General features: G+C 37.2%; 1 protein-coding gene across 1 annotated transcript in view; it reads right to left on the reverse strand.

The window, feature by feature from the left end:
- Positions 1–999: 999 nt before the first annotated feature.
- Positions 1,000–26,005, reverse strand: part of IL17REL (interleukin 17 receptor E like) — a 42,069-nt gene continuing 17,063 nt past the window's right edge. The window contains exons 2-17 of the mRNA XM_041405326.1: positions 25,151–25,178; positions 19,196–19,345; positions 18,351–18,460; positions 16,839–16,953; positions 15,195–15,239; positions 14,197–14,336; positions 13,869–13,940; positions 11,562–11,616; positions 10,724–10,887; positions 8,368–8,415; positions 7,647–7,704; positions 7,171–7,316; positions 4,626–4,685; positions 3,528–3,585; positions 1,996–2,050; positions 1,000–1,027 (exon numbers count right to left, since the gene is read on the reverse strand). Of these exons, the coding sequence (XP_041261260.1) occupies positions 1,000–1,027; positions 1,996–2,050; positions 3,528–3,585; positions 4,626–4,685; positions 7,171–7,316; positions 7,647–7,704; positions 8,368–8,415; positions 10,724–10,887; positions 11,562–11,616; positions 13,869–13,940; positions 14,197–14,336; positions 15,195–15,239; positions 16,839–16,953; positions 18,351–18,460; positions 19,196–19,345; positions 25,151–25,178 (1,332 nt within the window). The remainder of the gene's footprint in view (positions 1,028–1,995; positions 2,051–3,527; positions 3,586–4,625; positions 4,686–7,170; positions 7,317–7,646; positions 7,705–8,367; positions 8,416–10,723; positions 10,888–11,561; positions 11,617–13,868; positions 13,941–14,196; positions 14,337–15,194; positions 15,240–16,838; positions 16,954–18,350; positions 18,461–19,195; positions 19,346–25,150; positions 25,179–26,005) is intronic.

The raw sequence follows: 26,005 nt of genomic DNA on the forward strand, positions 1-26,005 counted from the left end.
ACCATACTGTGTAAATGTGTCAATGGATGTCTTGAAACAAAACAAAACAAACAATTTTAAAAACCCCACACATTGAGATGGAAAATATTTTTTATTGATCAGCTTCTTGTTCCTTTACTCCTCACACATATTCCTGATCTCACATTATCAATTCCACATGGTTTCAGGATATGCTATTAATCATCTTTTATTTTACTTTATTCCAATGTTACACAACAGGAAGCATGTTTGACAGGACTATTCAGTGAAATAAAGGACAAATATTTGTTAATCAGTACAGTGTGTAATATTATCCTGAACAATTGAGTATAAATATTGATATAATGGGGAAAAATATTTCCATTATTTCCATTAAACTGTTTCCTTCTAGACCAGATTTCCACAAGACAGTTTTAAATAGCTATCAAACCAAATACATGTACCACCTCAGACAAATAGGAAAATTATCTCCAAGGCAAACACAAATGCAAACACAAAAAGCAGTTGTTTAGATATACATAGAGAACATGGTCTGTCACGGTGAGATCATCAGAATGGCATGAGAAAATCAAGACAGGAAATTGCAAAGAAGAATAATGTATCAAAGCTGAGAAAACTTCCTCCATTACTCATTTCTCAAAAATTTTTGCTTATGGTTTAAAAAAATAAAAGTTACCAACAAGAAAATCTGAAATACCTGTTCTATAGGTACACAAAGTACCATGAAAGTATTCACTTATAGAATGTTTTGTATAAAACACTACTTTAGATAGGAAATGTGGACCTGATTTTCTAGGTGATCTAAGACCCCTTTTTTAAAATACTGGGAAATAAGGAATACTAATATGAATTTGTCATATTAGAGTAGGCTCAACTTGCTAAATTCTTCACTCATGAGAATAATCTCACAGTAATTAGAAACTGCTGTCGTGAGAGATGACCAGTTAGACCAGATTTGCAAGTTGCACCAAAATACAATGTTGAGAAGATACTGAGGACCTGCAAAACATGTTGTTAAATTCAACGTAAGGACTCCACACTCTTCATCCTAGGAGATAAACAGAAGAGGAAAGAAGATTGTTGTGAGATTATTTTCTCCAAAGTGTAAAAAAAGTTCATTGCTATATATTTGGTATAAAATAACAAATCTAACAATTTGTCTACAGCTTGACTGTCACAGTTCAAACAGTCCTTATATGAAACAAATAAACAAAACCAGGATACTTTATTGTGAATGGTGTCTTCTGACAAGGGAAAAGCCAAAGACTGCCTCAAGGCAAGGATGGTAACCCCTTCTCAACCACGTGATTTGCAGAGTTTTTGCAAGGCTGCATCTTTTCCCCATCCTTGAACAAACTTTTTCAGATCATCTCTATTTTCTCTGGAGTTCTAGGTAGCTCCCACTCTTCTAGGTTGGCTCTGAAATGTATCCTTAAAGGAAGAGAATTTTTAAGGGCTCGTAAACCAAATAATATCTCCATGGGCTGCATTATTTACTGATTTGTCTATAGCCCAGGAGAGGTGTTTTGTAAAGGACTGTGGCAATAAGAAGCAGCACTGGAACAGCTGAGCAGACATGTCTAATCAGTGAGAGCACAGAGGGATCTGATCTGCATGCAAAGGTCACTGAGAAAGCAGGGGACAGGGGCTAATAATGTGAATATCATGCACAGCACATCTAAGCTTTTTTCAGGGCTCTTGAAGGTTGTGTTGTTACTTTACAAACTTCTCACTTCCATTGGTAATTTGCCTCCCTTTCTCCTCACTTTGGCAGCAAGGCAGCTACCTCTGATTCCAGACTAAACTGCAAAGAGAAAGCAAGAGAAGAGAGAGCACAGAAGTCAGGAATGTCTTCAATGGGAAAGGGAGAGTTAAGAACCTGATATTCTTCCTAGCTATATACAAAATTCATTCACATATTCCTTCTGTGCCTGTAACAAAGCCAGTGATATGGTTTCAAGATTAAAAACTCCGTCCATTTCCAGAGATGCTTTAAACTGTAAATTAGATGGATACCTGTGTGTCATGGCTTTTGGTGGGTTTCCATCACTGTATGACTGACCATGAAAACCTGAGGGAGCAAGTTCAAATATAGGTTGGCATTCTGTTTTCATTATGATTCACATATTTATTCTCAGAGTAACGGATATGGGTTATTGTTTCACACGAAATACATAAATTTCTTATTTTATAGGGAAAATAATGTCTCAAAATACTTGGCTTTATTAAATAGAATCCAGAAAAGTGGTCAAAAGAAACAGAAAATTTGAAAGGAACACAAAGTATTGCCTCCAAGTCAATGCTATTAAATGCAAATTTAAAAAAACCCCACCACATTATTTTCCCATTTCCATCCTTTGTAGAGCAAACAAGACCAAGCCATTGTAATTCCCAAAGTACAGCTTTATAGAAAACATAGAAAAAAATAAATACAGCCTTACAGAAAAATGGTATCTATTGTAGAATAATAAATTATACATGCCAGAAAGCTCTTCTTAAAGCCTGGGTAAAGAGCAGCCTTCCTGATGGTTAGACACAATGACTTTTTTGTAATAGATGTTGTTATGACTTTAATCTTGTTTTTTAATAACATCATGAGTCATCTTGAATGGGCTTGTTACAAGTTTGTCAGTGGAGAAGAAACCTGAACTTGCATTGTACAAACAATGACATAAGGAACTACATTCAGACTACAAATTCAAGCCCCCTTCTTTTTATTATCAGGCTTCCAAATCTAAAGCTCTAGTTAACTGACAGGTGGTTTTAGACAACAGGGAAAATCTGTCACAGGATTTATTGTATTTACTGTGGACTAGAAGGAGATGTTGGTTGGTTGGTTGGTTGGTTGGTTGTGTGAGTTTGGGAAAGTATTTTGGCAATGCTGGGATTGAGACTTCTCTCAGCATGATTCCTTTTAGACTTTTTAGTTCTAAATTAGTCAATCCACTGCTGTACTATTCACCATAAACCCCAGAGCCTTATTTGCTCTGAACTCACTAATTTCTACGACACCTTACTTTCAGGGCTTGGAGGTTTTAGAATATTCTGGCTCCATAGTGTATCTGAGTGCATTTCAAATCATCATAATTATAATATCCAGAAGCAAACTCCTGTTTGCTGGGAGGTGGAGGGAAATGCTGCTGTCCCACTTGCAGGGGGGGAACTGACAGCAGGGCTGTGCTGCAGTCACTGCAACGGCAGCAGTGTGTGCCTCTTGCCAAGGTGTGTTTTTAGCTAGTTAGCTCACATACTGACACCAAGGTAAATACAGGTGTGACACACAGAAACTGGCACAGGGTGGAAAATCCACCCAGGAAGCAGAGGCAGCAGCCAGCCACACAAGTTGCCCTCGCAGAGCTAATTAAAGCAGCTCATGAGGTACGAGTCCACTGTCTATAAAGGACTCAGCACATCTAGCTCTCATGTACACATCTACATTCAGTCAGGTGAATCCCACCTCAGTTTCCCAGTGAAAACACACTTCACCTGGAATGTTCTCTTGTACAGAATCAAGACCCAACGCTTCTTTTTTTAACATGCCTACTTACCACAGAAGGTATCACAGATCTGCAGTGGAACTGAATAATCTACATCTGTTCTCCAGCCCTTTCAAAAGAAAGAATTAAGGCTTATTCCCCTTTCAGCAGAGCTGTTACTAAGCACTTGTGTTGACAAAATGAGATTGCTTTATTAGTTTACTCAAGTGACTGCATTTTAAACCTGTTTTTAAATATACACATATGGAAATTGTTGGTCTAGTGTATATTAAGTGAGTTGCAATCACTTTTAAGTCTCTAAATGATAAAGCTAATCACAATTTTTTTTGTTATTATTGTCTGACAGATAATGTCTAACTTACAATATAAATAATTTATGCAGGAAATTATCAGCCTCCCCACCAAATTTCATTTCTTACTAGGGAAAGAACTACTACTCTCATTACTCAGAAGGCTTTTGCCAATCTCACTTTCATCTTCCCTCTTTCTTCCCAGCAGCAGAAAGTGAAGCAGAGAAGGGCCTTCCAGGGCAGCTACTGGAGCCTCAGAGCTCCACTCTCACTTTCATTTCTCTCAGTGTCTGCTGAGAGCATTCACTTCAGAGAGGCATAAACCTATCAGCTTCATGCTCATTTTCTATCAACAAAATTTCTTCATGAAGTTCAGCTACAGAAATAGTGTGCAGAAATGTCAGGAATAATTTGCTCAGTTCTACTTTCCTGAGTGCTAATTCTAGGACACCATGCACTTGCTGTGCTGTTTACTATATGCCTCACCTTTTCTAGTCAAAGTCAATTTTTGAAAATTCATCTATTATTTACTTGGATCTTTTGATAGCTTGGATTTTTTTTTTTTTTATGAAGGAACATATAAAGACAGGATTAGCAATATCCTGATGATATCCTTTTATCTGCCACTGACAAAGGAGCAAGATCATGGAGAGCAACTTCTCAGTTAATTAATGTCATCTCAAAGAAAAGTGGTGGCAGCATACCAAGCTTTAAATAATGCTCTTTGCCAACTCGATTTGCACAGTAATGAGATTTAGCTGGGAGGAGAAAGCAGTGAGAGTACCTGCTGGTTTGCTTGGTGTTTTATGATTTATTAGTTTATTTTGTACAGGGTACCTGGCAAAAGCTAGACACATACCTGAATGCAAATTGTTGACCCACACATTTCCTGTGACATAGTGATTGAAACAGAATCTCCCTAATGAATAGAAAAAAAGAAAATGAAAATCACTATTTTCCATACTCTGGAACAATGAAAACATACTGTGTCTCTCCAGTTCTTTGCTTTGGTTTCCAATAATGCTACTGTTCTACTGTGTTAGAAAATTAATGGAAGGATATTTATTTTCAGAGCTAACCCCAGATCTCAATGACCATAAGCAGCTGGTGTAATTTTGCCAAGCACAGTGTGGCAGCACAGGAAGAGGGCTAATGTTACTGTATTTTATGGAGCATCACAAGGAGAACACTCTCCCCTCACTGTTTGCTTCCTCCCATCATCTTCACTTCTTTTCCCTGGCGTATGAGCTGAAGGAATGATCCTGTCTTTACAGTTCTGCTGGACTTCCCATCCCATTGTATGCAGAGAACAAGCTGAGCCTTAGGGTAAAATTGTCCTGAATGACTGGCTTGACATTTAATATTTGATTGATTATGGTTTGTCCTCAAAATAATGTCTGTTACTCCACCAATAGCTATGCATCCTACACCCCCTCTTCAGGGGGCAAACTCCTAAAGTAATTTGGGGGAAATTAGGTGAATATATTCAAGCATGACTGAAGAGGAATTAGTGGTTCTACACTAATAAACATTGGTTTCTGGGAACACAGAGTGAGGTCTTGATGAAAACTTTGTCTGTACTGCTCATGGTATTGAGACAGGAACCATACGTAATTTATGTGGGGTCCCATTCTGTCACAGTAGCAGAGGACATAACAGCTTTGTACCAAAGGGAAGAAAACAGCATTTTTAAATGCATCAGTGCCTTCATGAAATATCTAGCTGTGATTTATTGGTGCTCCACCATTACCCCTTTCACTTAGCTATTCACACTGGGAACCTTTAAAACCAGAAAATATAAACTCCAAGATTTCATGTGAAATAGACCAGCTGAAGGGAACCTTCCCTGAGTGGTGACAACTCTTCTACCATACAGATCTCCATCTCTGCCAGTAATACACCATTTTCCAGACAGCTTTTCCCATGAGGATAGACTCTTGATATTATCACCAATGCCCTTTCTGTTTGTGTTAATTAGGATAGCAGTTTTTTCCCAGGCCTGTTGCCATGATCTGGGATCTCCTAGAGGAACAGTTATTATCTTCCATTTATGCATGTCCTCAGATTGAGCTGAGTTGGAAAACTCAAAAAGAGTGTTTTTTTATCAGCTGTTCTGTTACATTCAGCACCAGAGGTGCAAAAACAATCTAAATTGATTCATTAGAAAACAAATTCAGCATTCAGGATCCAGCCCATTATGTTTAAGAAATGCTTGTTCATAACTGCCTGGTCATTAGCTAAGCCCTGGTATGTGCACTCTCCTCACTAGAAGAATCACAAGAACCTTAAAAAGGCACAGTTGCATTCTGTCCCTGCATAGTGACAAAGCTGGTATATACCTTACAGAGAGGACAGATGTGAGAGCTATGCTTGTGTGTCCTAAAGCACATCCCCCTACAGTGGAGTGAAGTCAACAGGCGTAGCCAGGAGTAACAATTCAAATCACAATATCTAGATTTCTCAAATTTCTCAAAATTCATCATATGCCATCTCAAGTAGCTGGTCAGTGAAGCAGACAGCTGGAGCATATATGTAGCAGTGGACCTAAGAGTACTGAGGAGCTGGCTGCTGAACCAGATGGATGTCTTTCAGCATGGTGGTCCTAGTAGCTACTGGGATCTATCCTGCTAATATCCTCCTGTTTGAAAAATAATACTATGGCCTCTCTTTTGCTCTTTGACCTCACTTTCCAGATGTGTCTCTCAGCAGATCACAGTTTGGGCCAACAAGGTAACTGATAGGCAGGGTCAAAGCGCAAACCAGAGTGCTGCACTGAAAGTGTCTGGAACATAGACGAAGTTGCAAGAGAGGAATGAGGCTCTCATGACCAGCTGCTGCCTGAAACTGAAATCTGACCCTCCCATAATGCTTCCCCACTCTGTCCCCATTTTGTTGGATGAAGCAGTTGTGTAGCTACAAAATCAGCTGGCTCAAAAAGATAATTTGGCTGAAAACAAACCCTTTTTGCTTGTTGAGTTTGTATTGGCAGCTGTGACATTTAGAGTTCATCAGGAATTGACACCTCAAGTCTTACATTTGATAATGTGTGATTTGCCAGGTCAGCTATATCAGTGACCCATATATGAAATATTAACAGTAACATTTGCTATATACATAATACAAACACCACACTACAAAAAATGGCATTAAAAGAATATTAAAGTTCCACTCAATAGTCACATCATTTGATGTGACTCATTTGACTTCAGGATCTTTATTTATTTCTTGTTTCAGTGTGAGATCAGATTTAGAACTACATGCTTTTAAAATGTTCCAGTAATTGTTCCAATATGTACATGGTTTATTAATGGATTCAAGCTGCAGTACAATATATGGAATAATAAATGAATGAAGTTAGGTATGCTTAAAAGCCTTACAATGTTTAAGAAATAATATATACAAACCACAGAGACTGAATGGTGCATCCCAAGAGATTCACATGAAGCCATCTGCGTCCTGTTACACACAAGCACTGAGAACTGTGCCTTGGTTCGGGATGTGAAGAAAACTTGTATTTGTTCTGCAGCTGTAGCAATCCTCATTTTCCAGGCTGATATTAGGGGAAAATACCTATTTTTAGATGTACAAGGACCATACAGTATATTCTAAAATGTATGCCTAAAATAAAAGCTTTTTGTGTTTTTAAGTGTTATCAAATGATATGCAAGTAATTATTTTGATTCCTATAAATTACTTTTTATACTGATGAACACTAGATCTCTACTGAGGATACGTAGAAGTAACAAGCTGTCAAATCTCTTTGACTTAGTTTACAATTTACAGTGTTGTGAACACTTCTCACTTAAGAGACAGCTCATATCTAGTGATTTAAATATTTTCCACAATCTAATGTTATTCAATTTTTAAAATATGTATTTACCTGGAAATTCTCCATGAGCAAATGGGCATTTAATCCAAGATCCTCGTTTGGTTGTAAACTGAAAGCAGAGAAATCTGTTATGAAAACCAGATTTTCCATTTCAATCTGTGGGAAAATATTCAACTAGTGATGATCAGGGCATTCCAGAAAGTTAGAGAGTTGCAGAAGATTAATTCACAGCTTTCCTCCTTTATGGTATCTTCCAACATTTGACTTAAATTAGATCCCCTAATTCTTCAGGTATTTATAATCATGCATATTTTACAGAAATATCTGGTCCCACTGACTTAAAAGTAATCTAAAAGAAAACAATAATATGCCTGTATTTGCCTTATTTGGCTCTTTTTTTTTTTTCAACTAGAATAATAAGAGATTCTCCATTAAATGTACTGTGTTGATCATTTTATTTTCAAATATTTACTATTAAAAGCTTTATATGTTAAGTTTAGCACATTCTTCAGAATTTGCATTGACCAAAAACATTTTTTCCTGCTTTTCTTAAACAGACAAAAAGGAACAATCTGACCTGTGTCCTATCTATCATTGCTGTTGCACTTCAAAACAATCACCTTCTAATCTAATCCTTCACTTTTCCTTCATTCTCAGTTCCCATTTATCAGAGCTATGAAACAAAAATATTGATCATAAAGAACATCAGCAGCTGATTTATTTTAGAGACAGAAGGGCAGTTAATATGCATTTTACAAAGAAATTCTTTTACCTTCATACAAAGTCTTGGGTGAGTGTCCACACGAAAATATTTAACCTGCTGGAAGACAGAGCACTCAGATTAGCTAGTTTTATTAGCTAGTTTCATAAAATCAACTACTGAAATTGTCATGGCTTGATTACTGGCTTGATTACTGGTGAAGGCAACTGGTTTGTTTAATTCATAAACATCCCATGAAGTTAATGACATAAAATGGTTGGAAACAACTGCTGCTTTGGATTACTGAATAGTTTGTTTCTTTTCATCTGCAATATGTAGCATTTTTATGGTCAGACTGACCCATTAGAGCTAAATTAATTGATTCTGTGGTGACTTCTGCAAAATTCTGATTACAAAGTCAACTTGTTTCAACCCCTTATTTGCCACTCATGAACAACTCAGCAGAACACTTAAACACACATCCAGAAGTATTCCACCATCAGTTGAGAAATCTTTGAATTTTCCATACCCATATTTCAGAACAGTGAAAGGTAGGCTGAATTTTAGAAATCCATTTAAGCAATCTACAAAGTGTTGTTTTCTTGAATAACAGTTTTTTACCCACCAAGGGCTTCACCACAAAGAGCCTTGTCTTATATAAACAATATTAGAGGTGTCTTATATAAACAATAGCTACACATATTGCTATACACATGCTCCTACTTAAATAAACCCTGTTGCTCAAGTGACTGAGCACCCTACACAGCCAAACATTTCCTTCCTGTAACTGCTTTTGAGAACATAACAACAGTGTCCCAGGAGATGGTTCTGTAGGAGTCTGCTCAAACCTGGGGACAGCTTTGTCATGGACAGAGAAAGGCCCAGCCTCAGTAAAGAGGAGTGAAGCAGCTTTTGTGCCTAAGTCAGAATATGTGCATAGCACCAGAGTGTGACCTTGTCTGGATTTGCAGGGCAGCTGGCCCTGTCTGAGGAATCTGCAGTAGTTTCCAGCATACTACAGAGATGGTTTTCAGGGTTACAGTACAACAAATTAACCAAATTCAATATCAAACTTGTCAGAATAAATGAGGAGAAAAAAAAAAAAAAAAAAAGAGAATCCATTCTATCCATGAATGTTGATGATCACTGTGGGGCCCTTCCAGCTCAGGATACTCTATGGTTCTATGATTAATATTAATGTTCAGTCATTAAATGCAATCAGTAAATACAAAAAAACACTCGTACTCTGTAATAAGTTTGGTTTCTGTTCTGGTGACAAATACAACCATTACCAGCCAGACCCCATTTTAGTCTTATTTTGGATTTTTTCCCCTTTTCTCTCCTGCAAGCAATGAATTGTACTTGTTGCCAGCAGATGAATAATCCCACAGGGATCACTCACATCTAGAATTAAATTAATCTGTTTTTTCAAGATCAAAGCTTTGTTGGAACTCATAAATGATGAATCTGAACAATCACTAAAGGCTTGGCCAGGAGCTCCTAATCACAAAAGCATTTGACAGTCTTGAGTCAGCCCCACCCCCTCCCCAATCGTGTCATCAGAATAATAATATTAATCCAAAAGTTTCAGAATTAATCTCTTGTGTTGCCTTTTCTATTGTTACTTTAAGTTTACTGCCTTCTCTCCACAATCAGGCGAACCTGAAACTTACTTTTCATGATAAAATGAATTCTAATGAACCTCAAAAAGCCAGAGCATTCAGTATCATCAGATGTCAGATTGAAGTGTTAAGCCATTCAAGACATATACATTTGAAAACCTTTCTCAACTTGAGAAAATAAGTGCTGGAAGAATGAAGGGACACAATATTTCAGCACCCACAATTTCGAGACAATGGACCAGGTTGAGGAAGGCACTTCAGGAAGATCTTAATTACAAAACATTTGTGCCCTACCAGAGTACTGTTATTTCTCCAGAAATATGTAAAGAGATTTAGCTTCATCTAGTTTACATTTCTGGTGTCTAAATGTTAAATATCTAAATCTGATCTAATCACAAGAGACTCTTGTGGCAGTAAAAAGAAGGTGGTACCATCAGAGAGAAATCCCTCCAACCTACTACGCCTATCTACAGATGAGAAGAGTTGTCCTCACAGTGTGTCTGTCCCCTTACTTTTAAGGGAATCTATAAATAAAAAGCAGATCCTATTTACCCCAAAGAATTTAGCAAACATTACCAGCTGCCCAGTCATCTCCACTTTTTATTTCTTTATAATGAGTCAGTGACTATTTTGAATAAATCATGTGATTAGTGTGCAAGGACAGACTGTGATTATGAATAGTTCTAAGTATCAGAGAAGAAGAGAGGAATTTGCAACTGCTCTTTTTCCAAAGTCTAGCTCTTCACATTATGCCTTTGGTGGTGCCTTTCAATCTCACAGTCTGAATAAATCCACACAGCTCTTACTTTCTCAGAAGAATTTTTGAAAGATTTTTCTATATCTTCACAATGGTCATTCGACTTGGTGAACCTGCATAGGTTAACCATGACAAGGACAGGACAGGCTGGCTCCCAGGCAAGGGTTTGTGTTGATGGGTTATAAACAATATTGTCCCATAGCACCTGTGTATCTGTGCACAAAGAGAGAGGGAAAACATTATTCAAAATATCCAGACAGGGATCAACACAGTTAATAAGTCTGGTATCTCTACATGTGCTTTAAACCAAAATCTTGGACTTCACACAATAAAACACTTTTTAGGCCACACTTTTTTCTATTTGTCTGGTAAAAAAATTACTTTCATATGTGTGCAAATAAGACAATTTCTTTTTCCTTTTTTCTGTTTGTTTCTGAGCTGTCATCTCAGACCAATTTCTGATCTTGCTGGAATATTTGAGTGAATAATTCCCTGTTAAACATAGAACTCATATATAGTTAACTGTCTCCCTTTTCAACTCCTTGCTCCCTCTTTTAAGTTGGGTATTGGACACCCTCAAATATCTCCCTGAAGCCCTCTTATCACACGATTTCTAATCTGATCTTTTATTCCTTCTGCTCAGTTTGCATGTCACTTAAGAAAATGTGGGAAATTACTGGAAAGTTACTTAGTGTTTTTGTTGGCATAAACTTGGTGAACTATTTGGTCTGAAAGTTATTTCATCTACCCACAGTAAAACAAACCAATATGATTATTTCCTTGAAGATTTGCAATACATTATTTTCAATGCAGATTAATTTAAACTGTGGCATACTAATGGAGCCACTGAAAGTCACTCCTATAAAGAGTAAGCACACAGTACTTGCCATTTTCAAAGGGGCAAAGTTGTATTCTCCTAGCATCTGGAAGTGCCAGCCAGCCCTACAAGCAAACAGTGGACATCAGTTAGAGGTTGTCAGACACATGTTTTTAACATTTCTGGTAGAATGTGACAGAATTTTTTCCACCAAAGATAAGGACACTATGTTTGTTAGAAAGCTTTGAGAGTAATTTTTTTAAAAGAAGTTTTGCACTATTTTTTAATTTTGTTGTTCATCAGTAGGGGCATTGAACTAATGTGATCCCTTCTAACACTATATTTCTACTATTTCTAAGTCATATATTTGGTTCAATTTCATTTAGAAAATCTTCTAATTTGATTTTTATTAAGTTTCTTACAGTGTCATTACATTCTAGGGAAAACAAAACATTCAGTAATCATAATATAAGATCTTCTGGCCTGGGCAATGGTAAAGGATGCATCCTTAAAATCTGAAGACTAACACTTAACCCAGTCTTCAAGTATACATGCATGGCTGCTGCTATGCCCTATTTATTTAGATCTATGTGCAAATGTTTCTCTTATTTGGAGTTCCCATCTGTTTGCTTAGCAATCCTATTGCAGTATTTTCTGTGTATGCACTGAGAGAAATGAAATTTTTCTAGTGACCTCATATTTTCAGAGTGGAATGAAAAAATTCCCTAGGCTTTGACAAGACTTTGTGGTTCAGCTTGCCTATTTAGGTATGTGATTTTAGGTCCCACAATGTACACATCTAAGTGTCACTAAAGTGCCCAAATTACTATCACAGTAGCCTCATGAAGACCTAGCCATTGCAGCCAGTGGAATCTACAATGCAGTCCAGCACATCCCAAAAGGATAGGCCATCTACCTTTGGTCAGTTGACTAACTGACTGCATTAATTAGATCTCCATTGACTTTAAGAGTTTGTTCACCTAATTCAAATGTAGATATCTATATCTGGTTATCTACATTTAGATATCTTAATCTGCAAGGTAAATCCAACCCCAAAATTCAGTGAGAAAACTAGGTTCACATAGCATCTTTCTGTGTTATCAGGATAATTTTAAATTTGTTTGGGATCTTTTATTCCTTGTATGAAAGACATTCCAAAATCTCACTTCTCAGGTTTTCATAGAAATCTGTAACTATCCTGAATATATATCCTGAAATCTATAACTATCCTGATAAACTTCATGGAATGAAGTTTATCCACCTTCATTCTCATTGCAAGAATGGCTTTTTTTTAAAACATATCTTATTTTTCCTTATAAGTGACCCTTCTGGTCTATATTTGCATGTGTTTTACCAGGCTAATGGAAAGATGGTATTTGAATCTCCTTTGTAAAACAGCCTCTGCATTCCCCAGTCACTGCAGATCTTTTATGTGCATTTTCCTTTTCAATTAATCTTTCTTGAATATGGATACAAGAATTCCTTACAGCATTTCAAGGAAGACCTTGCCCATACTTTCCTGTTAGCTTGGAATAATCTAACTCACTAGACTTTTGTTCATGTTTACATGTAGACATCATGGAAGCCAGCTAGTTAATCACCCTGTGATCAACTATTTCACCCAGATCTTTTTTCTTCCACTGTTATTTCTAAATGAGGACTCACATCTTACAGCAAGAAATCTTTTTGTCAGAGCAAATGCATGAACTTGCACTTCCCACTTTACACTTCATCATCCTTCAATTATGCCACATATGAAGATCTCTAGTCTCTTCCAATCACCCTGACCCTCTTCCATTTTGATTATAGCAATATGGGATTATTCCAGCAAATCCCATTATACATTCCTGCATTTTTGTCCCCATGTCATTGATGGAAATATTTATGTGAGAATGACTCTAAGTGTCATCCTTAAATAACCTCCCTACCAGCACAGGCGCATCCAACAGGAGTTGCTGAGTTAGCCCTGCAGCCAGGTATTATGTACCACTTAAATCTTGCTCTCGCTCTCAGTTTCCTCAATTCCTGTTTTAGTTTCTCATGCAATACTATATCAAATGCTGCTGACATTCAGTCTGATTATGTCTTCTGTCTTTCAATTGTCTATTAAAAATCAGTCAAAATAATATTACACAACATATTCCATGAATTATTGTAAATTTTATCCCATTTTCTTCTGATTGCCATGTTTTAATTAGCATTTCCTAAAAACTCTCTTCCTTACATTTATGTGATTCTAAGGTCAAAAAAAGCCTTAGTCAAAAACTTGGGTCTGGAGCCTTTTTCTTCAGGTTTTTCCTCCTTTCTTAGCACAAATGCCTGATAAAATTTATTTTAACAGAAACGCAAATAAATACCAAATTCCAGACTGTATTACCTCAATGCAAAGACAAGGGAGTAGCTGAGAATATTTCAGAGAAACGGATTTAAAAGATTCCTTTCCTTTTATCTGAAATGAAAAAGATGGTCATAAATCCAGGACAGTAAAATGCTTTTAATAAATTATAGATATAGATATAGATGATATAGATGAACATAGACAGAGATTATATAGATAGATACAGATATAGATTATGTAGCTGATACAGATAATATAGCTATAGATATAGACATAGATAGCATTTCCTGTAACTATAACCTCAATGAGCATTGCCACCTGCAAGGCACCCTCCCCAGTTCCCCAAAGCACCGTGAGTTTAGCTCACCACAGCAAATGCCCCAGCATCTTCACAGGTAAACCATTTATGGCACAGGCGAACGTAATAATCTTGATCTCGGGGAAAGTTGGATACATTCACTGTTACAATTTTCTTTGCCCTGTCCAAATTATAGTCTAACTTTCCAGCTGGAAAAAGAATAAAATCAAGCATGAAATTATTACATCTGTTTCTTTATAACTTTATTATTTCCATTTTATGTATTTATAAAAGGTACAGAATATATTTCATCATTTGATGGAGATGAAACTCAACATCTATAGAATCTTACCTAGATTATTTGAAATTATTATTACTTTATACCCTAATAATCCTCTTTTTTTTTATGAGACATAATTTTCATTCAACATTATTTAGCCTAGCACTTGTAATACTGAGAGCCCAAGACACTTGCCAATTCTACCTCAACCTTAGTACTTGGAATCTTATGTAGTTTATGCACAAATATTTGAAATATACATATTAATACTGCTATAAGGGCTGATTATCCCAAGACTGTAATTTTCTTACATAGAGAATGTAAGAATATGCAACTATGATAGACAAGTGTAATATGAGGAAGGAATATATTTTATACATATATTCACAGGTATGCCAAAAGCAGTATAGCAGTTTGGCAAATCAATTTCAATCTATTTATGAGGTCTGTCAATAACACAAAACATAAAACCAGCAATCCAAAGTGCACTAAAAGAACACAAATCTATTCCCAAAAGCTCAGAAATCAAATAGAATATCAAAACCTTTACCTCCCATGTAGCATTTACAATAGAAATATACTTCCAGAACATTGCCAAGTACCATTTCAATAGAAATACCTAGAAATACATTTCCAGAACATTACCTATCAACTACATGGTAATTATAAGTAGTGACAGTTGGAAATCATAATTTTTTCTCCCTGCTCACTTAAGTATGAAAACATGTCATTGTATAGGTCACCAGAAATATCTCACAGCTCTAAGTTGCATAGAAGATCAGCTCACCCAAACAAGCTGGAATATATTTTCCCACATCACTGTTTCTGCAATCTGCAAGGTAGAAGGCAGAGTCTGTTTCAGTGCTGCTTTATTCACACAACTGTGTAAACAAACTGTCAAATTATCCCATAGATTCCCAACAGGAAACCTCTCTCATCCCTCTTTTTAGGGGCAGGCTTGCATACATTTTTAGATAAACTGCAAAAAAGATAAGTACTCTTCCCACACACAGAGATTATATGACAATATGCCTTAAGGACCTCTCTCCCCTGTCTGGGGTTTTTACTGGGGAACCTCATCAGCAGTTGAGGCTGCAGCTGAGGATATAGCACCACACCTCTTTACCTAGAATGTAACAATAATTTGAGTAATAATATTAATTTTTGTTACTTTTTCCTCGAAAATCAACTCCTGTTGTTTACCAGGCTCATTTCTCTGTTACCAATAATTCTGGTTTTTTGCTATTCTGACCCCAGCCTTAGAAAGAAATACCCTACCTAGCCCCTAGGGAGCTTACCAGAATTAGAAGCCGGGCAGCACTTTCAGAATATCTGGTATTTTTATCTCCACAACTTAACTCCTAAGAACATTAAAACAACTTTTCATGTGTTGCTTTCACCCCTCCTTACATAACACAGTATTGGAGCAGCACATTACTCTAATTTCCCCAGAAGTACTTCTTTTCCACCAAGAAGTATTTCTTATTTTCATTTGTTCACTCACCACTGTGTCTTAAAACTGGGCTTCATGAAACCTTGTTTCCGCCCCTCTTTGTTCACAAAGTACTTATATACAACAATAGTCAAGCAGACTGATAAGAAAATTAAAGGCTTTTTAAGCACAAAAAGGCCTTACTTGTACCCAAGTGTCAAACCATACAGCAGGGATGACACTGTACCAAGGGGCAAGGACAAGAACCACCCATCCATGGGCTCTGGAGATGGGAAGGCAGGACAATCCCAGCCTGGGATTGAACAAGGGGTCTCAAGTAATTTTTTGCTTTTTCCTTCTCTGGCCACACTGCATCTTGATTGGACCACAGTGCTGAATCTATTTTTGTATGCACATGGCATAATTTCTAAAAAAATCGTGGGCACTTCACCCCAAAAACATAGAAAAATGCTACGTAATCTTTTTCTGTTACATGTAAACAGGCCATAGAACACCTAGTTAACGAAAGTAAAAATACATTTCTTATTAAGCTTTCTTATTAAGCTTTCCTCAGCTTCTGAAGCCACGCCTGGGCCACCCATGCAGAGAAGCAGAAGGTCTATCTGAGGCACAGAGAGCAGGCAGGGCTGAACCTGCAGGCACAGAAAGAGCACGTGCCAAGCACGAGAAGGGCGACAGGGACAAATGCATAGTGTAAATTCAGTTTTCCACATACCTTTAGACATAAACTCTGGGTTTTGTATCAAGTCGAGACCTTTACTTGCTAACAAAAAAAGTCACTGAAATGTAAACTAAGAGTGGTCCTGGCATACATGATCTACCATCAGTTAGGTCAGTGTGTCAGGCCATATCCCAGAATGTGATTTGGATGTGCTTTTGCCTTTCAGGGTTTTGTTTGGTTGGTTGGTTGGTTGGTTTGGGGTTTTTTTATTTTACAATATATTTCTTGAATAGCATCTGATTTAAGATGTTTCCTACCTTCAACATAGTATTGCTGACTCAGCTTGACTTCACAGTAATATGGTACAGTTTTCATGGTCACATAGATGTGTTGTGCTACATTGACTTCAATGCAATTGAACTGTACCTGTACCTGTTTAAAACATTGATAAAACTGAGTTCACGCATGACTTCCCGATACAGAAAAACTTTTGGTTAAGATATTTAAGAAAGAAATACTCTTTGTTCAGGTATATTTAATTTGAAATCAGCATTAAGCAGTCAATAAGGTAGGAGCAGGAATGTAAAAGTAGCAGATATGACTTAATAAAAGGATTTCAAAGAGTATCATTATTTCTAATCCAGGATGTTGCTATCATCTTCACTTTTAGAAATCCAGATAACTACAAGATATCAAATAATCCTAAAAGCATAAAAAAGTCAAAAGCCCCAGTCTATACCCATTTTACAAGCACAAACATTTGCAGAATGGAAAACAAGTCTGTTTAAATATTTAATGGTAACTTCAAAAAATGTATTAATTACAATAACAGTTTATGAGACAGAAAGTAATTTAAAAAACAAAAGTTGAGGTCAAGCTGTAGCAGGTCATTCCCTCACTGCTATCAGATAACTATTAAATTCCTTGTAGGTTTTCATGTTGGATAGTCTCCTATTTGGTAAAAGGCATTTGGAGGGTACAAGATGTCTTATGTCACCATTTTAGTCACTGAACCAAAACCAGAAAAATTTCAGTAAATATGTTTGATGATTCTTGCCTATAAACTTGCCTTACTCTAAAAGCTGCTGGTTGCTGAGTGGTGGCCCTGCATTGCCAAGGGGATGGATGTTCCATCACCAAGACACACCAAGTGCAAACTGCAGCTGCAGTTCGGGAGAACTTTGCTCCACATGTGCAATCAGTGTAACATTGTACAGAGCACATGAAGCAACACATTGTGTACAGGATTAGTAACCCTTATCCACCAGTAACTGCAAAAATCCGTGCCTTTCCAACAGTTGGTCAAGGGTGGTTCTTTTTTTCCTCAGCTGCAAATTTTAGCAACAAATACTTCCCCTGAACAGATACTGCCCCTTAAAAGGGCTTAGGACAGATGAGCACAAGTGCTCAGGCACCTGTCTGTCTTCTAGATGTCTAAACTCCACTGACATGGTTTGACTGAAGTAATATGCACTTAAAATCTCTGTAGCATTGCTCTTACTAGACACTGGAGTCAGAAAAGCTTCCACACAATTTGGAGGGCACAAAAAGAAAGGTAGCAAGACTGGTATGAAAATTAGGCTCTGCAGAGACATCTTCCCTTGTCAAAAGGTAAGCAGAATGAGTACAAAGATGGTGGAAAATTGAATTTATATGTTGTAAAGGGGAATTTTGTTGTGGAGTTTCATTTGGCTGTGCTGAAGCGTATATTTCATTGTAGTTTTCCACAAAGTCAATAAGAAAAAAATAAGAGAGATGCAAAATAATTTTTTTCCAAAGTCTTGTAAACGTTTAAATGAAAAATTACTCCCCCCCAAAAAGGAGTTTACCTTCTTTCCATTAAGCATCTTGCTTTTTTTCCTAGTGAGTCTCACATTTATGCATTGAGATTGCTGTGTGTCCAGTGAAAAAGAACATATTTCCAGCCCACGGACATTCTCTGAAATTAGTTAGGAACAGATTGCAAAAATATAATTTAAGCATCTTTAAGAAGATCAAAAACATAGATTAAAATGCACCATATCATAAGCTTTCCTTCTAAGTGAAAGGCACATGTATCTCTGTCTAAAAAGAAACATTATATATAACTCACACATAGGAGTAGGAACAAGGATTTAAGACAAATTGCTATAAATGAAGCTTTAATTACCAAATTTTAAAATAAACCTATTAACTCTGAGTGAAGCAACTAAGAATTATCTGTATGGTGACATATGAAGCACACAAATGGCAAGGTAAAAATAGACTATGCACAGGAAGTTCATGTACTTTCATTTTCTTGTAGTGCAGAACTGTGACTTCAGATGAATAAACTGTTTCTCCTTCTGTAGAGGCAGTCACTCATGTCCAGATTGTCAGAGCAGACAGAATTTGTGTGTGTGCATGGATGGCAGAGCAAGAAAGAAAAGGGCAGCTGTGTGCTTGGGGCACTGGCAGAGGACAAGTTAGATATGTTATGTTGGAAGGCAGATTTCATTATCTCAGTTCTCATTCACTTGAGAAGGGTCACAGCTTCATCCTGTTTTGTAGCAAAATGCTTTCACAAAAATATATTTCTGAGAACATGACATGAAAACAGCTTGGTCCCAAATATTACAATATGGAACAAATTTTGGCTGAATGGCCATAAACAGAAAGTGAACAGAAAGGGCTCAGTAGCAAAGCTGATTCCTACCATCCAGACTCAGTGTTCCTTTAATGTTTAAATGAAGAGAGCATGGGCTTCCTTGGACACATTTCATCACTGTTGAGATCTTCATGCTTTTCAGTACCATAGAAGACAAAGATGCAGGAGCATCATGGCAGAAGCTGTTAAAAATGCCACCTGCAAATGCAAACATAAGGGCAGAAAAAACTCATTGCACACAGGATGTCCGGGGGAGAGCAAGCACCACAGGGGAAGTTCCTGCTCTCCTGAAATCAGTAAGAAAGTGACCAGCAAAGCCAGTACTTTACCTGAAATTTTCACGCAACAAACATGGCTAATTAGGAGGCTGGGATAAATTTCTAGGCTTAGGGAAATGTTAACCCACAAGAGGAAGCAATCACTTCTAAAAACTAAGGTTAGCAGAACACACCTCGACTAATGCTGGTTCTAATTAATTCGATCTGCTCGATCATGACTAAACTAATAGTTTATATAAACTTTTTTCAAAACCATTACCTGTATATGTGAGCACTCTCATAATAGTACTTTAATTTTAGGACTTTCTGATGGTTTCCATTGCTGTTAAAATTTCACTTTCACACAAGAGGGCACCATTGCATTCCTAGTCATGGAAGAGTACTTTACACCTACAGGATTTCCTTCTGCTTTAGACCAGAACAGCAAGAGCAGAATAAATATTATCCAGGCCTTCTTCAAGACACAGAACACAGTAATCCATAGGCCAATCCACAGAACACAGCTACTACATCTTCTTCTATTTCCCTCTGTAAATTTAGTCATTCCAAAGCCGTAGGAAATGGGTTTGCAGAGCTAAAACTGTAGGCTAGGAAAAAAGGAAAAAATAGTCTTAAGGCCCCAAACCTCATCAGTTAGCATATTTCATCTCTTTCTACTTCTCAGTCTGCCCTACACAGAAATCAGGTCTTTATTTATGAATTTATGTTGGTGCAGTGGATTTAATCCCCAATGCATTCTTTAGGCTTCTCTACTTCACATCCATTGTTTATTGTCCCAGAAACTAGTAATTCAAGAGACTATCAGAACAGATAACCAGGTTTTGTCCCTTGGCTTTGTGGTATGCAATGCAGCACAGCTCTTTTTAGCTGTAACTACTATTTCTTTGAAATATTTCCTAGCCTTCTCTCTTTTCATAGACAGCATGAAAGTTAAAAACACCCAAGTAAAAAAAAATGTATTGTATTGACCAATACTTTGTCCTTCCCCCGGTGAGAGGCTAGAACAAAAACAAAACAAAACAAAACAAAAAAAGAATTGATTCATATAATTCAGCTGTTCAAAATGCTCCTAGAAGGAGTTATCAAGTATGGCAAAAGGTATGGAAGTATGAAACAGACATGCCACAACACTGTGCTTGCCATAAAATTCAGGATAGCACTCTTAATGGAATCATCAGGAAAGGGCACATCAATGTCAAGCCAAGAACTGTTGTCACGTGTGGATGCTCATTGACTCACATGGAAGACACATCCACAGATCTCAGGGAGGAAAGGTATGGTGAAGAAGGAAAGACAAAGCTTATCCTTATCTATCCTTCCAACCCTTCCAGTGAAGGAAAGTGCTCAAAGACTGAAAGTGTATTAACCTGAACAGGACTTCTTCCTATCCTATGAGATCTTCATTTTCCCAGTGTCCAGTTGCAGCTGAAAGCCATTGTCAAAGATCAGATACTGATACTGCAGGATGTGAAGACAGACTGACATAAATGTGGCACCTTCACTTAAATCTGTTAAATCTGTTAGGCCTTAAGTGCCCTCACACCTGGTATCAGGAGAAGTAAGTCCTGTGAGATACATATCACATACACAGTCAGAAGAGACAAACCCTTCACACCCAAATCTCCACTCTGTTAGCCTGGTTTTGTGCCACTGAGCTTATTTTGGAGGCAACAGGACATGCTGATATGAACCAAGTGGAAAAGCATGGGAAAACAAGAACACTTTACCTCAACTGGCAGTAGGTCAACTCTGAATTATCCAAAGAAATACTGACAAGCAAAGACAATTTGTGCAAACTAATGAAAAAAACATGGATCACTCAAAATACACACATAAGCAGTTGGAGTACCTTGACTTTTGAAGAATTTATAAACATTTCCACAGAGATTAGACAGCCCTCAGAAGTACAGTGCACAGCAGCTGGATATGAACATTGTATTCCCTGTTCCAAGAATGGGTGGTGTAATAATCCTGAAGATATCTCAGGATGGAAAGTTATTGCACAATTAATCCACCCACAACTAACTGGGAGTTTATCATATTGCAGAATTGCTTGATAATTATTACTAATAATGTGATAAGTGATGATCAGCTTGAGCTCTTTGCTCAAAAATATTTTTTCCTGACTGCATTGTATGAGATGCAGTTGTGGATAGACAGTGGTATCTGGGAGTAACTGCTTCTGATTAAGGTTTGGTTATTGGTGTAAATTTCTTGATCCAGGCTTATAACCTCACCTGTTGCCATGTCTGCATAGAAATCATTTAAGGGGAGGGCAATGTATGTAGACATATGTATGTAGATAGATAGATAGATAGATAGATAGATAGATAGATAGATAGATAGATAGATATTCAAAGTGGACAGGTCTTTACAAAGCATTCTGTTTGGGTGTATTTGACCTCATTTTTTATGGGGTAGGGGGAGGAAGCAGTCATAACTTAGCTGAATTTTCTCCTTAGCTGTTACAGCCTGTGGTATGATATCCTCAGATGTGCCAGGGTTGGAACTATCTTAGGGGAATTCTAAGTCAACCTGGGTGCATTACTGACACTGGATCTGCATCAGACAGATGCACAAACACCCTGCTGTCCCATCAGCAGGGACACTGTTCTCCTTGATCACGGTTTCTACCTTCAAACTGAGAACAACTATGTAATGCATTGAATAAAATCAAATTACTCTTCCGCTTTGGATTTTTTTCCATTAATTTTATGATAGATTTTGAGAATTGCAAAACATGCTGCAAAACTCATTAATAATAATTTAAATGGATCACACCATGCATGAGGATACTAGCATTGGATTACAGTAAATACATGATACAAGGATGACCTGACAGAAAATAATTTTTGCTGTATAAATCATGACAGTATGAGACTCATTTCTGACTAATTCTTCAGTAAACTCCTACTTTATCATCTTTTAATCCCCCCTTAAGATATTTTCTTCTGGAACACACCCCATTTTCCTTTTCACACAAGTAGTTTTATCTATATCCCAGAAGACATAAAGATACATCTTGCTACACAAACCATCTGTTGGGTAAATCATACCTAAAGTTTCTGTTTATGAATAATAGCTGTAATTAGCCCTACATGAGAGAGGGATTGTTGCTTTAATAAAAGGTTCCTTAATTATGGGCACATATAAGCCCAGGCATAAAGAAACCAAGGCTTATTATTCAGCATGTAGACATTTTCTTGTACTTTTGCCATCAGCTCAACCACAGCAGATAATTTGTTTAATCTGATGATGCAGCAATCAACATAGAACTGTCACGACAGCAAATCACACCTTATGTACAGTTGGATAATAGAAGCCAGAGCTGAGCAATGGATACACAATAGAAATGAACAGATGGATAATTTGAAGCCTCAGGTAAGAAGATGGAATTGGAGAAGAGCGTAAAAAAAAAAGGCAGAGAAAACCTATTAATAACAAGACTGGGACAAGACCCAATAGAAAATCCTAACTGGTTTTTTATCTGATATATCTTCCCTACAAGTATTGTAAGAATCTGAGCTACTTAAGGATACTGACAGTGCTAAATCTGTGAACAACTCTAAAGCCTACTAGAATTGCTTCACTGGCACATCATTCCATGAGTATAAATTACAGTAGTATTTCAAACCTATTTGCATATGATTTACCACAGTATCTGCTGAATCTGTTCATTAGGATGAGTCAACAAAATTCATCAGCAAAGTAGATATGTGTCCTACAATAACCACATGGTGCATTTCAGTTAATAAGTACCAAAATTCACTACTTGTTAGTACTTACAGCAATTATGAAATTGATTAAATTTTAGACTGACAGCCTCTCTTTCACAAGAGATTGCAATGCACAGTAAATTAAAAGGGTTTCATGGCTGTGTGTTCAGAAAACTTTTCAAACTTTTAGAGATATTGAACAATACTGTGATTTACTGTGCCAAATACATTTTCTGAAAATGTATTTTTTTTAAATCATTGGTACTTTGATATCCATGTATGGATATATTACAGTGAATTTCAAATACTACAATAGTTCTTATGTGCTACCTAATAGTGTAGAAGAACAGGAGGAGGAAGGCAAAGTCACACTGCCAAATACTACTGAGGTGGTGGTTGCAAATTTTAGGAAATATCTTTTTGTTGCTGCTAAAAGAAATTACTACTGCAAAAGTCCTCTACTATATAGTTAAGGTCTTTTAAGGTAATTTTATCTCAAATAACAAACAATTTTAAAAAATAATATAGAAAAAGAAGCATGCAAACACTTACTTATACACCCACTGTTGCACAAGTGAATTAGGATGAAGACAAAAAATGCTTTTTCATCACCCCTCTAAGGCTGAGTCATCCTACATGTTACTTGTGTTGAAGAGAGCTGATAAGTTTTTTCAGACAGCACTGAAAAACCTACAACCAGCTTCATGTACATCATCTTCAAAGATATGGATCTTTAGTTTACAAACCCTTCAGTGCCCTTCCAGGTGAGTGAAACATCTGAAACATCTAGCTTATCTGATGCGCATCATCTGCACGACCCTGCATCAGGGGTTGAACCTGATGGCTCCCAGAGGTCCCTTCCAACCTCAGCCAGGCTGTGTCTATGCTCTGAGCAGCTCTGGCAGTCAACACAGAGTGACATCCCCTCTGCCTCTCTCCCAGCATAGAAATCCCCTTGTCCTAAAACAGCTGGAATGAATCACCACCTCATGGCACCTGGGATTCTCCACTATCTAGATCTGCATTTGTGTAACACCCAGCAAAGATTTTAACTCATAATCAACAGAATTATGGGTGTTCTTCCCTTTGAGAACAGGCTGAAAGGCTTGATTTTCTCAGCCTGGACTGTTCAAGGATGTAAAAGCATGCTTCAGCTAGCAAGGGTCAACACCCCTGTTTCTTCTTCTACCTTCCACACAGTTTGTGCAACTACCAGCTCAGCTGCCTAATCCCAACAAGATTCATTTACACCCCCTGAACCAGCCACCAAAGGTTCACTCTGCTTACTGGCAGAAGACTATAGATTTTTTCTGGTGGAACTTTTAACTGCATCCCTTCCATACGCATATTCTTTCTCTCCATCACAACACAATCCCATAACTACCATGCATTCCAAGTAAGGATTTGTGCCAGCTGTGTCTATGCACTCATTGGCACGTGGATTCAGGAAAGGCACTCTGGAGACCAGCAGTGCTCAGAGCTGAGCCTCCAGCTAGGATGATCCTCTCAGGGGAGGTTGACTGTCCTCTGAGTGGGGACTAGGACTGTCCCTTCAGTGGGGATTATCACTGGCCTCTCATGCAGGACTGCCACTGTCCTCTCAGGGGGAGTGTTTGCTTGGCAGCTGCCTCGTACTCCCCTGCAAATGAGTGTGTGCCCTGGAGCAGTGACTGATGGAGGCTTCAGAGGTCGGGTCACTCAAGCCCTGTATTATTACTATAGGCAATACCAATAAAGAGTAGAAGCAATAAAAACATGTAAAATGACTTAGCAAACTCTCTTTCCTTCCCTGTGGTAAGGAAAACTATAAAGTAATTGTCATGATTAACCTAATATTTATCAAAACCTACCAATTTCCAATGTTTTTTTATTAAATAAATGGTGGTAAATATCCTGTCATGACAGTGATCTGATGTCACTATGGATTTAATGGATTTAATGGATTTAATATCTTTAATAAATTATCTTTAAAAACAAACACAGTAAAAATGTAAATTATGTATACTCACCAGAAGGTTTGCTTTTACAGTGAATCCCCTGCAAACAGAAAAAAAAATAATTTAAAAGTTGAGGTAATCATAAAAATAAATATCGCTCAGTCATTGTACACAAGTAAATATACCTTAAACAGGTAAACATATTCATAGTCCACAACAGAAATAATTTTCAAGGTTAAAAAAATTATTTTCCAATACAGTGAAAAAGCACATCAGTGCTGCACATGACAACCTGATACATATGGGGACACAAGATCAGCACTATCTTCATTTTCATGTATTTCTACTGAGGTGTGTAACTGTTTTAAAAAGTGTAAGAGTTCCATCAAATAAAGGCATAATTTTATATGGTACTGCCATTCCTACTGACCAAGAGTTCATGCATGACTTCATTAAACTCTACAATGGATTTGTTCACCAGGGCAAAAAAAACCAACGATTTTATAATGGAAGATATCTAGAACATCATTGAATATTTATTATTTTTAGAAGATCCTACTAGAAAGGAAGTATTATGGCAATTGCAAATGAAGTCTAGAAATAAGACTTTTTATTTCAGACATCTGGCTTAGAAGACTGAAAATTAAATTACTCAGCCACAGTACTTATTGTGTTCAAGGGAAAGTGTCTTTGTAAGAGGCAAAGTGAACCTGGCACTGAGATTTTAACACGCTTCCAGCTATCTTTCATACAGACTACATCCATTTTCCCAGTAAATAAACATTTAACCACACACTAAAATTTTGTAGAGCACAAAAATAACAAATCTTACATTGACTGCTATGCATGACATTCTAAAGAAAGGCTAATCCTCAGCCAGCAAATACTGTTTGCTGCTGTTCTGGCATAGCCCTTATACCAGTATTC

The sequence above is a fragment of the Onychostruthus taczanowskii genome, unplaced genomic scaffold (assembly GCF_017590055.1).
Source record: "Onychostruthus taczanowskii isolate IOZ18803 unplaced genomic scaffold, ASM1759005v1 scaffold23, whole genome shotgun sequence".
NCBI classification, from domain to species: domain Eukaryota; kingdom Metazoa; phylum Chordata; class Aves; order Passeriformes; family Passeridae; genus Onychostruthus; species Onychostruthus taczanowskii.